General features: G+C 46.0%; 2 protein-coding genes across 2 annotated transcripts in view; one reads left to right on the forward strand and one right to left on the reverse strand.

The window, feature by feature from the left end:
* The window catches only part of ZFC3H1 (zinc finger C3H1-type containing), a 715283-nt gene extending 709742 nt beyond the window's left edge, over nt 1-5541 (reverse strand). The window contains exon 1 of the mRNA XM_069228345.1: nt 4861-5541. Within this exon, the coding sequence (XP_069084446.1) occupies nt 4861-5521 (661 nt within the window). The 5' untranslated portion in view covers nt 5522-5541. The remainder of the gene's footprint in view (nt 1-4860) is intronic.
* Nucleotides 5542-6034: 493 nt separating this feature from the next.
* Nucleotides 6035-17591, forward strand: part of TMEM19 (transmembrane protein 19) — a 547743-nt gene continuing 536186 nt past the window's right edge. The window contains exon 1 of the mRNA XM_069228349.1: nt 6035-6797. The gene's annotated coding sequence lies outside the window, so the exon portion shown is untranslated. The remainder of the gene's footprint in view (nt 6798-17591) is intronic.

Raw genomic sequence — 17591 nt, forward strand, 5'->3', positions numbered from 1 at the left:
CAAAATATCAACTGAGCGTCTGCCTGCTTCTACAAGTGATTCTGATAAGTGAAGGAATCAATCTTTGAAATGTGAATAAAATTATTTTGTAAGTCTCAGCATTTGTTGGAAGCGGTTTGAGCGTTAAAGAAAGGTGATACGCAAATCTGGAAGTAAAAAAGATAACTGGATGGTATCGGCCTTGAGTGGGGAAAAGGGATCGAATCTGCAAACCCTAGCAGGCAAAATAATTTACAAAGCGGACCGTTAAGTGGTCACACAAGAGGCAGCAGACATCTATACAACACCGCGTTGCGGGCTCCTTCATACTTGCGTATGCTCTGCCTGTCAGCTTGAAAAATAATAGAACACAAAATTATTTCCCTTTCTGGACACATGCAATTTAATTCCTAAAAGTCATCACTACCTCTTTTATCAAGAATTGTCACTTGCCCGGCACTAGCAGCCCTCTATATTCAAAAACACCTGCCTCCCTAACCTGCACACGTCTCTGGTCAGATGTCGAGTACCACTTTATCCACTAGAACCACAGCAAGTAGTCTCCTACTTCAATTTAAAAAAAAAAAGGTATTATTTTAACATTACAACTCAACATGACATTTACCTATATTCTTAGCTGTATTAACGCACCACCAGTACAGCTTATACAACTGTGATGCATAATATTAAAGCACTGTTTCAACCTCAACTGAAACACACAAATATTTTTTCTTTTTAACATTAAAGGTAATAGACAACAGAAAACCTATGGTTGCCGCACATTCCTAAAGTGAAAAGTATTGTTACAGGTGCTCATACATTTAAAACATGTCTGTTGTCACACACGTGTGTCGGGACAGGAACACCTGTACCCGCAAGTAAACTCTGCGAAAAAATACGAACGGAGCACACACAAAGAAGTATCCCTCAATTATGGAAAATTCCAATAGTCATACACATTCAAGTGTGTGATAAGTTGTCCCTAAAGTGGTATCAATACCGAGATTGCTATTTGAAAAGTGAAGAGCTTAAAACAAAAAACTTTTAATACATAAATCATAAATTTTTAGATATAACACAAATATGTTTACATAAGAAATAGTTAATAAAGAATTAACATTCATCAAAACATTACACAGATATAGAATCTATTAGTAAGTGGTTTGATCCCCTACTATAGTCATTTCAAAGTCCAAAGCAAAAGTGGTTGTAGGGGTGGAAAATATCCACTTTGAAGATAAGAAAGCGAAAAGGAATTGTCTTCATCCAGGTAGATAGAATAATTGTCCAGATTCATCCAAACTCAGCTGACACGTGTTTCGTCCCACATGGGACTTTATCAAGGCTGATAGACAAATATTGAGTAGATTTATTAGTGTACCTATTTATACTGTTAATGACGATAAAGACCACCCAGTAAAATAGCAATGTCATGCAGTGTATTAAGTAATAGTAGCAGTGTAGATATTCTAAAATGATTAAAAGCCCAGTGATAAAAAGTATATCTTGATACCACAAATAGATGTTAATAGTACTTAGGTATGTAGAGAGCATAGAGAAGCCATAATTCTCGATATCATCACTCAGTGGAAAGAAGAGGAAGAGAAAAATATTTATGTCTACAACAATAAAAGTGAGAAACAAAGAGAGAAATAAAAGAGGTGTATAATCAAGATAGTGCACGGAAAACACCGATAGACAAAAAAGGCCTCATGCATATTTAAAAGTATTGCTCTTAAGAAGATGAGATTCATTATGATTATCACAAAAAGATCAAATACTGTGAATATTTGATGATTATGATTAATTAGTATAATCCCAAGTGGGTATATTAATGACTACAAAGATATATTGCATTTTAGTACCTTGCTCCTTTTAGCATAAGTTGTTTAAGGGCGAAATGTCAATCCAATGTAAGTCAAAAAGTCACGAGGAATCTGTAAAAAGAAGGACCCATAACTAGCCCTTGTTCAAAGATATAATTTAGAATGAGACTAAATATTACTATGTCCTTATTTACATCCAATGTTCTTACTAACCTGTAGTAAGAAACTCCAATTTAGGTACTATAAATCCTAAATTAGCCTGACATCCAAATATAGGGTGCCTGAGATAAACCAAAGTGGAAGAAGTTTGTTAAGTTGGTCTAACCAAAAGAGAGAAATTGATTAAAAACAAACCCAAAGTATTACACCAACTTGATAGGGGATTTTCTCCTCAATGCAAAGTCCCTAGTTTTACCTTGAAAAGTATTAAGGCGTCTTGAAATCGGTCCTTCCGTAACGGCATCGAAAAGCCGAATGTCTCTAGGATTCGTGCTTTAAAGCGAACATTGTAATAAAGGAATGACTCTTCCTTCTAATGAATCGTGTGTGTAAGAGTAGTATGGGGAAAAATGGCCACCATCTTTAAATTTCAGTAACAGCATTCACGGATGAAGCCACGCTGTCTCGGTGTTATATATAAAAGGCGGCTATGAAATCACTCGTCACTAACAAAAAAACAGTTTGTTTATCCCACTACCAAAAGTAGACGGCAGAACGCTCATGAGCGCGCGATAACAAAAATCCCCAGCATAGAGTAAGGATCATGGGGCACGGGCAGTCGGTGGCTAAAAATAGACCAACCGACTTGAAAAACCCAAAACACTTCATTGTGTGGCAGTGAGTAAATAACCAAAAGCAAATGGGCAGTTTATATTATAAAAGGCAATTGCCTAAAAACTTTGAAGGAGAGAAACGGACCTAGTCAGTAGTTACGAACAGTGTATGGTCACCTATTTAAAGGAGCTATCAAAAATTCAATATAGTAAAAAATGGAAATGGAAAGCTAGGTTGCTTTTACAAAGGTTAATGATTCCGAAATAACCCGAGCAACGATTAGGTTCAAAAATTATTGTCTTTAAGAAAAATAATTGGAAAATTTAACGAATTAGTGCATTTAAAGTTCGGATGTCTAATGATAAAGGTGGATAGCCTATGTGGATAAATCATAAGAACTTGTTTGAAATGCCAATTGATCAGGTCAATATATCTATTCATAATCATCAAAAGATTAGTGAATTTATAGTAGGTAATAGATTGAAAGGTAAGTCTCATATCCATTATGTTATAAAAAAAGAAGAGTTATATATAAAGAAAGAATAATCCAACTAAAAATACATCGTACATATAGTGTGATCCTTATTCATATACAGTCAGTTCAATTGATTAATGGCATCAATGTCAAACATATCTAGAACACTGTACAGGGCAGCTATCATACATTGTCAGAAACATAAATAATCATAAAAAATAGTGTAATTCATGATCAATATTGATTCCCATTCGTATACTTTTTAGTCTAAGTATCCATTTGGCCTCATTTCTTCTGAGTTGCTACTCCCGGTTTCCTCCTCTTGGATGTGCCTGTGTCTGACTGATGCCCATGTATTTGAAATTGGGGGTTTCTATTTCAGAATGTTCCCTGCTGACATGACGTACTATAGGTGACCGAGGATCCTTATTTATCAGAGCACGTACATGTTCTTGGATCCTCTCCTTTAAGGGTCTGGACTTTGAAATGACTATAGTAGGGAATCAAACCACTTACTAATAGATTCTATATCTGTGTAATGTTTTGATGAATGTTAATTCTTTATTAACTATTCCTGATGTAAACATATTTGTGTTATAGCTAAAATTTATGATTTATGTATTAAAAGTTTTTAGTTTTAAGCTCTTCACTTTTCAAATAGCAATCTCGGTATTGATACCACTTTAGGGACAACTTATCACACACTTGAATGTGTATGACTATTGGAATTTTCCATATTTGAGGGATACTTCTTTGTGTGTGCTCCGTTCGTATTTTTTCACAGTGAAACACACAAATACTTGTTCTTGACCTTTTCCATCACGAAAATGCATCCTCTCCGTCAGCTACCAAGCCGACTACTCTCTCCCACCACCTCCGAATATGTGGCTTCATACGACCACACATGTATCGCCGCAGCCCGACATCTTCATCACAGTAAATGAACGCTATAGCTACAAGCAAAGACTTGCAGTTGCCACCTATGCTACATATTCAACTACTCGCTATAGCCCACGGTCACTAGAGAGTCTTCTCCAGCAGAGCTCCTGGCTGCAACAACAGTACTCAATCAGGGAGCACCTTTCAACACCCAACCTCAAGCAGCTACCACTACAGCACACTACGAGGAATTAGTAGAATATTTTCACATTCATGTGGCCACCAAGTTCGCAGACTGTCACTTCCACCTTGACAGCAGCTCTGACTTGTCCTTGACATAATCAGCATCATCAACGCAGAAATGACAACCACCCAAAAGTACTTTCCTGCCACTCAGAATCATCCATGCTTACAGTCTTGCTTACCCCTACAACTACAAATACCTATGCTTCTCCACAGAGGCCCACCCAGGAGTTTACGCCGTTCCACAGGCCAAACATCGATCCAACACTAACATGGTCACCAAGATGTTGTCTGCGAAAAAAAATAAGCTGATCAAATTGCGGCCAAAGCACACCAACACGCACTCAACCATATCTGTGCGGCCAACTGTTTTTTTGTCATCGGCAAGGCTACCCAGGCGCCCGCTTGCAAACATGCCCTTACCAAACTTCTCGATGAAACCATCATCTTAGATAACCCAAAGTTTAGAAATCACAACGCGTGTAGAAACTGCATTTAGTTTCCCTTAGTTACTCGTGTTTTACACTTTGCTGAGCACCGTCATGTAATTCTGTGCATCTAGCTCATCGCAAACCTGTAGTGCTACTTAAAGGTTTGCGACATGTTGCTGTTTTTAGTTTTAAAAATCTAGACAATCCACCTATTCCCAGGTTACGCTATTCACACTCCTCGGTAATAGGATACGTGGCAGAATACTCTTCCTGGAGGTCGCATCTCTCCAATTACTTCCAGTGTTGTTGCTTCCAAAGTTTCTCGAGGGCTTCTCGACCGCTCCTCCACCCCAAATCCAGTCACGGCCCCCTCTCTCATCCTCCCAGTACGGCTTACGAAGGGTGCCCCTGGTCACACGCCCGCGGCCACCACCTCGGTATCGAAGCCGATCCAACACAGTGCTGCTGCGCTCCCAAAAAGAAGGTCGTGGGTTGCCTTCGCACTGCTGCTGCTGGGGGCGCATGGAGCCAGCAGGAGGGGAGCGGTACTGTGGGTCCTTATGTCGATAGGCGTTAGGCAGCGGGGAGTAGGAGCGCCGAAAAGCCGCACGCCGAACCACAGGGTAGCGCGAGGCCGGTCCCGCCACTTCGCCTCCATCCTGGGGGTCGCCGCTATCCGCGTCGCTTATCTCACCGTCCTCCAGCTCGCCCTCTTCCTTTGGAGAAAGGCCGCCCAACTCTGCATCGGCCATGACGGCCGTGGGCACTACCGTTACTGAACGTAGCGATGCAGAGCGGGTCACTATCCGGCAAGAAGAACGGACTGCCTGCCGAAAGCGTACCTTACGACCCCTCTTCCTGCCCCTGGTCTGCTGTCTTCCGCAATCCTGAGCCAACTCTCGCGAGAGTGCCATCCTACTAACACTCTATGGGAGAGCGAAACTCCTCGGGCGAGCCCATAGAAGTAGATGACGAAGCATCGCTCTTCTATGTAGTTTTGCGGCCATCTTGGAACGGTAGTGCGCTGTTCGGCATTCCACAAGATTCCCTCCAGATAGAAAGGTAGCATTTAACTTTGGGGCATTTGGCTCTTAATTAGTCGTTTAAACCTGACAAATACGTTAAGGTTTAGTGTTTTTCAAAAGTGTTTTAAAATGTCGTATTTTTCGTTCAAGATCAATGTTACCAATGGTTTAATTATGAATATATCTATTGAATATGATAAGCACCTTTATATTTATCATAATATTTATAAGATTTTTGTCATTGATATTCCCTACCTGCCTAGTCCAACATGTATTACATTTAAAAATGCCCGTACTTTAAAATGCATATACTCCCATGGCTTTGTTATTCTCCCCTTCCTGCTGCAGAAAAGGGCGTGACGCGTCAGCAGGAACGTCCTGGTGCCACCCCTTTACTAAATTGTTCCTGTAGTTTCCAGGAGAACGTACGGTACTTTACAAAACTACTGCTTAGAAGAACGCAAAAAAACATCGTTTATTCAAGGCCTCCTTGCTGAGCGGTGCATCGTACGAATGGTGTTGGTTGATAAAGAATAACCAAGGTCTCCTTGATGAGCGATGCCCCAGAAACGTTTTTTTTTACCAATCCACAGCTAGGACCTTGTTACTAGGATCTGGAATCTTCTTTGTACATAACTGTTGCTTCCTGCTGTGTAAAGGACATCCGGGAAAACACATGGGTATCCTGAAAGTCGAGCCATGCTGAGAAAACACATTTTGACGCTTAATTTTAACTTTTCAAAGACTGTCGGTTATTGGGTGGCAGAACTGGAAGGTGTTATAATCACAGCCGCATTGCAAATTATATGCAATTATGATGACTACGTACGGTACTCAGAGTTCAATTGCTGTCTATAGGAGATGCCAAGTTAAGAATTACCGGGCATTATATTATATGTATTTTTAACGCTCATACCAATCAGGACGGTATCCTGGTACCTAGACAAGGGGGTCTATTGAAAGAGCCAGTTTTTAGGTTTTTTTCCAGGATTCTAAGATGGAACTGGCATTTCTGTTGTGGAATAGCAGGTCGTTCCAGGCTCTAGCTGCTAGACACGAAAAGACGTGGAAGCTGGCGCTGACTGTTTCAATGCGAGTGACGTGGGCGAGCAGTAGCGTAGTGAAGATGTCTGGAAGGGACATTGGAGCTGATGCAGCTTTTCAGGTATGTGGGTCCTTGTTTGTGCAAGGCTTTGCAAGTGTGTGTGAGTAATTTCAAAAGAGTGCATTTGTGAATGGGGAGCCAGTGGAGGTCGTTGAGGTGTGTGGACGTGTGGGTACAAGGTGGGATTTTGAGTCTGCGTTCGATAGATCCTGGAGACTCTTGGTGAGTCATGCAGTGATACCGACGTAAGGTACATTTTCATAGTCAGCTTGTTGGTGATTAGGGATTGAGTGATGGTTTGACGGGGTGTTGAACAGAAGCCATTTAGATATTTTCTTGAGATTGAGGTGTCTGAAAACAGGAGGAGATGATCTAGTTAACCTGTTAGGCCATCGAGATTTGATTCTTGCCCCCATCCCCATGTGTGTACTCGGCCAGCGTGCCTGGCACTCGACTATCTTCGCAATTAAGAGCTATTGGCAATGCCTGGGGCATCTCCGTAGATGCCCAAACACAAATTGTCTCACTTTAAATTGACAACATAATTCTGTATATCCAGGACGTTTCTGGGTACCTGATTAGTCTATCCTCCATCCTATCTGCCTGTGCAAAATCTCGAATTTTCCCCCAGGCGGAGACTCTCCCTGCTCAGCCAGTACTGATCGGCACCAGACATCTTTCATGAGCTATATCACTCAGCGTGGTACCTCTTAGAGGGAAACCTTGGTAGGACTCTGTAGGAAGCTGGCTATCTCTGCAGTGTCACAGTGTAGGGGGGCACTATGCACATAGTCCAAGACAACCCTTATTGGTTTACAGAGGAAACAATGACAATCCCAACAGCTCTCTTTTGTGGTATTGTGGGCAGGCAGTTAGGCTTATCAGAAGGTAGTCCTAAGCATTTGTTGAACACAAAGAGTCAGTAAATAAGACACACTTAAGAAGCAATTCAAAACCAATTGGTTCGAAAAATAGTTACTTTGTTATATATGTAAACACCAAAATGTTTGCATAAAAATAAATACCGTTGCAGTTCTGAGGCCGATTTCCATGCAAGTAACACCTTTGTAGATAAATGCGTTTTAGGCAGCACAGGGTCTGTAGTATTGCGTCTAAGGTCCAGTTAACTTTCTTGGGCATTTTCTTGAAGGTAAGTTATGTGACAGGAGTCACTATGGATCCATATCCCTTCAAAAACCTCCCGTAGTATCCAGTCAAGCCAAATAATGCCCTGACTTGAGTCTGGGTTTTTGGAGCTTCCCAGTCCAGAATTCTCTGGATCTTGGGTTGTAAGGGTTGCACTTGGCATCTACCTACAAGGTGGCCCAGGTATATAATGGTTGTCTGCCCTATCTGGCATTGGGATGTCTTGATAGAGAGGCCTGCTGCTTGCAGGACCTGCAAAACCTTCAGGTGGACCAGGTGACCCTGCCAGTTGGAGCTAAAGACAGCAATATCATCTAGATGTGCTGCACTAAAGGCTCCAAGCCAGCAAGGACTTGATTCACCAACCTTTGGAAGGTGGCAGGGGCATTATCTAGGCCAAAAGGCATAACAGTAAACTGGTAATGACCATCAGGTGTTGAGAATGCTGTTTTCCCTCTTGCTCTAGGTGCCATCCTAATTTGCCAGTACCCTGCAGCTAAGTCAAAGTAACTCAGAAATTTAGCTGCACCTAACTTATCACTCAGCTCATCTGCTCTTGGTATGGGGTGAGCATCTGTCTTGGTGACAGAATTGAGCCCTCTGTAGTCCACACAAAACCTCATCTCTCTCTTTCCATCCTTGGTGTGAGGTTTGGGGACCAAGACCACTGGGCTAGCCCAGGGACTGTCAGAGTGCTCTGTTACTCCCGCCTCCAGCATTTTGTGGACTTCCACTTTGATGCTTTCCTTGACTTGGTCAGACTGTCTGAATATTTTGTTTTTGACAGGTAGACTGTCTCCTGTGTCCACATCATGGGTACGCAAATGTGTCTGTCCAGGGGTCAAAGAAAATATCTCATCATACTGCTGTAGGACCTGCCTGCAGTCAGCTTGCTGTTCAGCAGAGAGGGTGTCTGAATAGACAACTCCATGTACTGATCCATCCTTGGGGTCAGTTGAGAGGAGTTCAGGGAGAGATTCACTCTCTGCTTCCTGATCCTCATCAGTAACCATAAATATGGTTATGTCTGCCCTGTCATTGTAGAGCTTAAGGCGGTTAACATGGATCACCCTTTTTGGTGTCCTGCTAGTGCCCAGGTCCACTAGGTAAGTGACCTGACTCTTTTTCTCTAGCACTGGGGGGCCACTCTATCTGTCCTGGAGTGCCCTGAGAGCCACAGGTTCCAGAACCCCCGACTTTCTGCCCTGGTTGGAATTCAACCATTGCAGCCTTTTGGTCATACCACAACTTCTGGAGTTGATGGCTTGCCTCAAGGATTTTTGATGCATTTTCCATGTACCCAGCCACCCTTGAGCGGAGGCCAATCACATAGTCCACCACATCTTGTTTAGGCTCATGGAGAGGTCTCTCACAACCTTCTTTTACAAGTGCTTTTGGTACCCTTACAGGATGGCCAAACAGAAGCTCAAAGGGGGAAAACTCTACTCCTTTCTGTGGCACCTCTCTGTAGGCGAAAAGCAGGTATGGCAAGAGGACATCCCATCTCCTTTTGAGTTTTTCAGGGAGCCCCATGATCCTGCCCTTCAATGTCTTGTTAACTCCTTCAACAAGTCCATAGGTTTGTGGATGGTAAGGTGTGGTGAACTTATAAGTCTCCCCACACTCATTCCACATGTGTTTCAGGTAAGCTGACTTGCAGTTGGTACCTCTGTCAGAAACCACCTCCTTAGGGAAACCCAGTCTGGTAAAGATACCAATTAGAGCCTTGGCTACAGCAGGGGCAGTCGTTTACCTAAGGGGAATTGCTTCAGGGTACCTGGTAGCATGATCCACTACTGCCAGCATGTATTGGTTCCCATAGGCTGTGGGAGGTTCAAGTGGACTCACAATGTCCACACCAACCCTTTCAAAGGGGACACCCACCACTGGAAGTGGAATGAGGGGGTCCTTCGGATGGGCACCTGTCTTGCCACTTGCTTGACAGGTGACACAGGAGCTGCAAAACTCCCTTTCCTTCTGGGACACATTGGGCCAATAGAAATGGTTCACTAATCTGTCCCATGTCTTGGTTTGTCCCAAATGCCCAGCTAGGGGAATGTCATGGGCTAAGGTGAGGGTGAACTCAAAACTCTTGAGGCACTACCACTCTCCAGTGGCACCAGGTTTGGGATCTCTTCCCTCACTGTAAAGAAGTTCATCTTCCCAATAGACCCTGTGGGATCAGCTGACACTTCCTTTTTCCTGCTCAGCTGCTTGCTGTCTCAGGCCCTCAAGAGTAGGACAAATTGGTTGTCCCTGGCACAGCTGTTTCCTTGAGGGTCCCCCAGGGCCCAAGAGCTCTAACTGGTGAGGCTCCAGCTCCATGGACTCAGTTCCCTCAGGGGATAGGACATCTTCCTGAGAAGAGTGGTCCTGTTTCTGTCGCTGTACAGAGGCTGGTCCCCCAGTCTTCTTACCTTTTTCTCTTGGAAGGTTGGGCCATTATTCCAGACTCCAACACTTCTTTTTAACCCTGTGCACTGCTCTGTGCTCTTGTCTTAACACACACCAATTCAGGGATACGCAGCATGGCTGCATGGGTCTTGAGCTCTACCTCAGCCCATGCTGAGGACCCCAGGTCATTCCCTAGCAAGCACTCTACTGGGATTGCAGAAGAGACCACTACCTGTTTCATGCCAGTAACCCCTCCCCATTCTAAAGTCACCATTGCCATTGGATGGGCTTTAGTTTCATTATCAGCATTGGTGACTTGATATGTCTGTACTAATAAGGGATAACTGGACCTGGCACAAGGTGTAAGTACCACAAGGTACCCACTATAGGCCAGGCCAGCCTCCTACACATATCGATGTTGCATCACCATGAGGCATGATTGTATTAAGGACGAGCCCAGTTCTGTTCATCATTTTGAGCATTTCCCACTGTGTTATTTGCAATCAATGGCAATCTGCTTTTGTTTGCAAGGTGAAGAAGGTTATGGACCCTCCCTCTGATACTTGGGCATCAGTGAACAGTTTAAACTCCTTGGGATTTTTAGGAGGCTAGCCTGGCTTATAGTGGGTACCTGATGGTACTTACACCTTGTGCCAGGTACAGTTATCCCTTATTAGTAGATTAGTAGTGTTATAGGAGCTTAGGCTGATAGAGGTAGCTATAGCAGAGCAGCTTAGGCTGAACTAGGAAACATGCAAAGCTCCTACTATACCACTTATATCATATAGAACTATATCATAAGAAACACAATACTCAGAGTTACTAAAAAATAAAGGTACTTTATTTTAGTGACAATATGCCAAAAGAATCTCAGAGGATATACTCCCTTAGGAGGTAAGTAAAATACACAAAATATACACACAAACCAAAATCAGGTAAGTACACAGTTAGGAAAATAGTGCAAACACTATAGAACACAGTAGGATGAAATAGGCCTAGGGGCAACACAAACCATATACTCCAAAAGTGGAATCCGAACCACAAATGGACCCCAGGCCTAGTGTAGTGTGTAGAGGGTCGCTGGGAGTGTAAGAAAACAATAAAGGTGTCCAAGATACCCCACCCCAAGACCTTGAAAAGTAGGAGTAAAGTTACCCTACTACCCCAGGCAGACAGTAAAGTCGAGATAGGGGATTCTGCAAAGGCAACAACTGACTGCAAAGCACTGAAGATGGATTCCTGGACCTGAGGACCTGTAAAGGAAGGGAACCAAGTCCAAGAGTCACACAAGTGTCCAGGGGAGGCAGGAGCCCACTAAACCCCGGATGAAGTTGCAAAAGGGCTGCCTCCAGGTGGAAGAAGCCGAAGATTCTGCAACAACGGAAGATGCCAGGAAATTCTCCTTTGGTCAGAAGATGTCCCACGGCGTGCTGGATGATGCAGAGTTGTTTCCACGCAGAAAGACCGCAAACAAGCCTTGCTAGCTGCAAGAGTCGCGGTTGAAGATAATGGGTGCTGCCTCGGCCCATGAAGGACCAGGAGGTCGCCCCTTGGAGGAGGAGACAGAGGGGGCGCTCAGCAACAGAGAGAGCCCACCCAGAAGCCGGCAGCACCCGCAGAAGAGCATGGCGGTCGTTTCAACACAACAAAAGAGGGTCCCACAAAGCCGGTGGTCAACTCAGCGAGTTGCGCAATGCAGGATGGAGTGCTGGGGACCTGGGCTAGGCTGTGCACGAAGGAATCCTTGCAAGAGTGCACAGAAGCCCTAGCAGCTGCAGATCACGCAGTACACAGGATTGCTGTCTGGCGTGGGGAGGCAAGGACTTACCTTCACCAAATGTGGACAGAAGGACCACTGGACTGTTGGGGTCACTTGGATCCAGCTCCGGACTTCCAGGGACCATGCTCGTCAAGGTGAGAGGGATCCCAGAGGACCGGTGATGCAGAAGTTTGGTGCCTGCATTAGCAAGGGGGAAGATTCAGTCGACCCACAGGAGATTTCTTCTTTGCTTCCAGTGACGGGTGAAGGCAGACAGCCCTCAGAGCATGCACCACCAGGAAACAGTTGAGAAAGCCGGCAGGATTAGGCGCTACAATGTTGCTGGTAGTTTTCTTGCTACTTTGTTGCAGTTTTGCAGGCGTCCTGGAGCAGTCAGCAGTCGATCCTTGGCAGAAGTCGAAGAGGGAGATGCAGAGGAACTATGGTGAGCAGTTGCATGCGTTATCTGAAGAGAAACCCACCAGAGAGACCCTAACTAGCACTCAGAGGAGGCTGGGCTACCTAACCAGGTAAGAGCCTATCAGGAGGGGTCTCTGATGTCACTAATGGCACTGGCCACTCAGAGGTCTCCATTGTGCCCTCACACCTCTGCATTCAAGATAGCAGATGTCTGGGACACACTGGACGAGCTCTGGGCACCACCCCTGGGGTGGTGATGGACAGGGGAGCGGTCACTCCCCTTTCCTTTGTCCAGTTTCACGCCAGAGCAGGGGCTGGGGGATCCCTGAACCAGTGTACACTGGCCTATGCAAGGAGGGCACCATCTGTGCCCTTCAAAGCACTCCCAGAGGCCAGGAGAGGCTACTACTCTCAGGCCCTTAACACCTATTTCCAAAGGGAGAGGGTGTAACACCCTCTCTCAGAGGAAATCCTTTGTTCTGCCTTCCTGGGACTGGGCTGCTCAGGCCCCAGGGGGGAAGAAACCTGTCTGAGGGGTTGTCAGCAGCAGTAGCTGCAGAGGAGACCCCAGAAAGTTAGTTTGGCAGTACCCGGGCTCTATGCTGGAGACCCGGGGATGCATGGAGTTGTCACCCCCAATACAAGAATGGTATTGGGGGTGACAATCCCATCATCCTAGACATGTTACATGGCCATGTTCGGAGGTACCATTGTGACGCTACATATAGGTATTGACCTATATGTAGTGCATGCGTGTAATGGTGTCCCCGCACTCACAAGGTCTGGGGAATTTGCCCTGAACAATGTGGGGGCACCTTGGCTAGTGCCAGGGTGCCCACACACTAAGTAACTTTGCACCTAACCTTCGCCAAGTGAGGGTTAGACATATAGGTGCCTTATAAGTTACTTACGTGCAGTGTAAAATGGCTGTGAAATAACGTGGATGTTATTTCACTCAGGCTGCAGTCCTGTGTAAGAATTGTCTGAGCTCCCTATGGGTGGCAAAAGAAATGCTGCAGCCCATAGGGATCTCCTGGAACCCCAATACCCTGGGTACCTAGGTACCATATACTAGGGAATTATAAGGGTGTTCCAGTGTGCCAATCAGAATTGGTGAAAATGGTCACTAGCCTGCAGTGACAATTTTAAAAGCAGAGAGAGCATAAACACTGAGGTTCTGGTTAGCAGAGCCTCAGTGATACAGTTAGGCACCACACATGGAACACATATAGGACACAAACTATGAGCACTGGGGTCCTGGCTAGCCGGATCCCGGTGACACAGGGAAAAACAAACAGACACACAAGTAAAAATGGGGGTAACATGCCAGACAAGATGGTACTTTCCTACAGGATTGTCCTTGTATTGAGCACAGCCAAAATATCAGCTCTTTTTCTTCAGGCCTCATGCATCAATGTATTTTCTTCCTCAACAGGTGTGGGTACAGTTCAGATAGATTTTCTCTAGGGATGACCAGGACTGGGGTGTGTATGGTAAAGAGGGAGCAGAGGCTATGCCATCCAGAGACCAGCTGGGTGTAGGTGTTCATCAGCATGGAGATGCCCCATTGCATGTCCAGAATGTGCAGGATTGTGCCACAATTCTTGTTCTTGCCCAGCGGAATGGTTCCTTTGCCGCTGAAACATAAGGGATACATGCCCTCATTACAACCTTGGCGGGCAGCGAAGGCCGCCCGCCAAGGTTGTACCGCTGAGCGGCCGCCAAAGCAGCCGCACTCCCGCCGGCCCCATTTTGACATCCCCGCGGGGCCAGTGGGCGGAAACAGAGTTTCCGCCGGCCGGCCCAGCGGGAAAGTCGGCCGCAACATGGGAGCCGGCTCCTAATGGAGCCGGCGGTGTTGCGGCCGTGCGACGGGTGCAGCTGTACCCGTCGGGCTTTTCACTATCTGCTGTGCAGACAGTGAAAAGCAGTGTGGGGCTGTGCCTGGGGGCCCCTGCACTGCCCATGCCGCAACTTCCCTTCCCGCCAGCCTGTCCATGGCGGTCTCTACCGCCATGGACAGGCTGGCGGGAAGGGGACTCGTAAGCAGCACTGCCCTGGAGGATTAAAACCGCCGGGACAACCATGGCGGTAAACCGCTGGGCCCGGCGGTGCGACCGCGGCGCTTCCGCCGCGGTTGTAATCCGCAAGATTGTACTGCCAGCCTGTTGGCGGTACAATCTCCAAAACAGCCCTGGTGGTCTTTGACCCCCAGGGTTGTATGAGGCCCATAATGTACGTTTCCATACAATTAGAGGGTGCCCCTTCCCTTCTATCCATTTGTACCTGTCTGTTGTAGTGCCCAGACCTCCTAACATGGGGTATCTCTCCCATATGAGACCAATTTCCTTTCATATCATCAAGGTGGATGGCCCTGCACTGAAACGCCATGTCTGGGGACCATTTGCTATTAACGAAGACAGCCCCAGAGATGCTAAGGCCCACCCTGGGACGGTAGATGGAAGTGGGAGTGGATGAGTTTCTGCACTGGTTAGGTGGTTAGCTACCTCCCAGAATCTTTTTTTCTGGAAAATTTCAGGGCCAAACAGAGTCTCCTTTATAACTCCCTTGCTGCGCATCCTGTCCAGCTCATTTTGGATGTTGGTAGGCTCGGTAAGAAGGGGCAGTGCTGTAGGATTAGTCTTGTAGCGGGTCAGATTTACCACTATTGTACTCTGTTAGGCTGTAATTTGGCCCAAATTCTATACAGGTACAGATGGAGAAGACATTTCACCTTTTCAGGGGCTACTGCTAGGGATAAGTACAGTCTATCTGGGCCTACTGTGTGTGGTATCAGTGAAAACACAGAACATGACCCGGCTGATGCCTTAGAGCCCAACATAGTCATGTGCTGATACCACGTGCTGTGTGAAAGAGCGCTGTGTAGTGAGTGTGGGGTGCTATTGTTGGGTGTGATGTAATTAAAGGTGACCAAGCGAGGGCCCTACGCAAGGGTGGTGACATGTTTCGAATAGACTCCATTAGATCAGGCTGTTCTTTGGAAATACATGAATACAGTAGCATCTTTAGCAACCAGAGCATGTATAAACACAAGAAAATACATAACCAAGACATTATTGTAGGTCTTGAGGTGATTCCAGCTGAGATGTCTTGTAGTTATCTCAGTGACTGGGGTCTCCTTGGAAAACAGTTCAGAAAATTATTTGGTGCAAAGTGTGGTACGGGATCCGTTGGGGTATGGATGTGAAAAGTCCTTGAAGTGCTTTTTGGCTCTTGATACTGTTAGATGCGAGAGTTCTTTCAAATAGTCTCTGGCTCTTGACCCTGTTGGGGATTCTGGTGTGGCCGCTAAGAAGGTGATGGTCCACTGTAGAGGTGGTGCACTTAACGGCTCAACTGCAGACCTGTTGAACAAGAGCTAGGTTTGGTCGTTCTAAAAGAAAAAATATTGCATATCTGTATGTCGCCAATTAATACATAAGAATTTCTGTTTTTTCCATGGATTTGGTGGGGCACCAAAGGGTGGCCCTTGATTGGGATACCTGGTTCTGGAAAAAATAGGTTATTTTGATAAACATGTCATTTTTACGTCATCGGGTCTTCCTCCCTCTCGGGTCTCCGCACTCTGTGCTTGACCAAGTATATGTTTTGAACTTTTAGTTGTTGCTATGTCGGAGTTGCCTGCCCATCGTCGCTCTGATGTGTCCAAATGGGTGTCATTGCCGCAGTGTGAGTTTTCTAGCCTACATGTGTGAGGGTAATGTAAAAGAGGAGGTGTATCACACTGAACGTTGGTCAGCGATCACAACGTGCCCGGAGGTCACATGTGTACTACTCTGGTCCCAGTACGTGGCATGCTACGTGACCCTCCCAAGTGGTGCCTGCTGTCCTAACTATGCACTTTTTCTCTAGGCTTTCTTTGGGCTAGCTTTGGACTTCTTCATTTGGCTCTTGGGTGTTTCCCCAGACTTCTGATGTTCATTGTCGTGTACTGGTGGGATCAGAGTTTGCTTCGTGGCCCCCATGACTCTGATTTGCAGACTGTGGTATTGGGACCATTGTCCCCTTCAAACACTATGTGGCCTTGCGTGTCGCCCTATTGCTAGATCTGTTGTGGAGGTGGGCTTACTCCTGTGTTGTACTCTGCTCGAAGCTGTGATGAACATTTTTGGGACTCACTTTCCTGGCACCATCCTCTCCCTCAGACCATATGTTTTTTTGGCCTACTGTTCCCAGTTCCTGTTGGGGAGCCCTGAGGGTAAGGAGGAGGCAAAAGACATCGACATGTGGAGAGTATGGAGCAGGGCTGGGAACTCATCAGAGTTTTGCCTGTAATATGGGAATGGATTGGGGCAGCTGGATGTCCTGGTGAACCCTCTTTCTACTGACTTGGTGCTGTGTGGTTCACTGTTGGAAACTCATGCGTATGCCGTGAGTGTTAAGTGGTCTTCCATACCGTGAGCGCACAGGGAGCCTGGCTTTCCACACTGGAGGACAGCTTCGTTTTGAAACAAAAAAGAGACCCCCATTTGGCTAGGGTCTGTTGGAGGTACTATTGCTGTTGGCACTACACGACAAAGGCATTTCAGTCCTGGCTTGGTGCCCAAGAATGGAGACCTTTTAACTTGGTAATAGGAACCCGTCCCATTTATTTGTGGGTTTGAGGAAATGGGACACCTGTCTTTTAAGCGATAGTTGGTGAGTCACCCTGCCCCTCCCTATCAGACTGACCCCTCCCCCTTCCTGGGGTGTGGTGTGACCGGCTAGCCCCCCCTTGGGCACCAGCAGCAGAGTGGGGCCTAGACTCTGGCAGGCACCCTAAATGGCGAACTTCGGTGAGGATTCCCAATCAACAGCCACACAGCAGTCCGAGGTGGCAGACTCTAGCGAGGACATCCAGTCGACAGCCACACAACAACCCTGAGTTGTCCCTGAATGCAAGTAAAAATGTTTAATTCCTTATGTTTCCTCATTTTTCTTTGTCAATCCCTACCCTCTCAAATGGTACCCCAACCACTGGAAGTGGAATGAAGGGGGCCTTTATACTGCCATTTGTCTTGCTACTTACTTGGCAGGTGACACAGGAGTGACAAAACTCCTTGGTGTCTTCAGAAATATGGGGCCATTGCAAGTATGGGACAAGTCTGTCCCAAGTCTTGCTTTACCCAAGATGT

The sequence above is a fragment of the Pleurodeles waltl genome, chromosome 4_1 (assembly GCF_031143425.1).
Source record: "Pleurodeles waltl isolate 20211129_DDA chromosome 4_1, aPleWal1.hap1.20221129, whole genome shotgun sequence".
NCBI classification, from domain to species: domain Eukaryota; kingdom Metazoa; phylum Chordata; class Amphibia; order Caudata; family Salamandridae; genus Pleurodeles; species Pleurodeles waltl.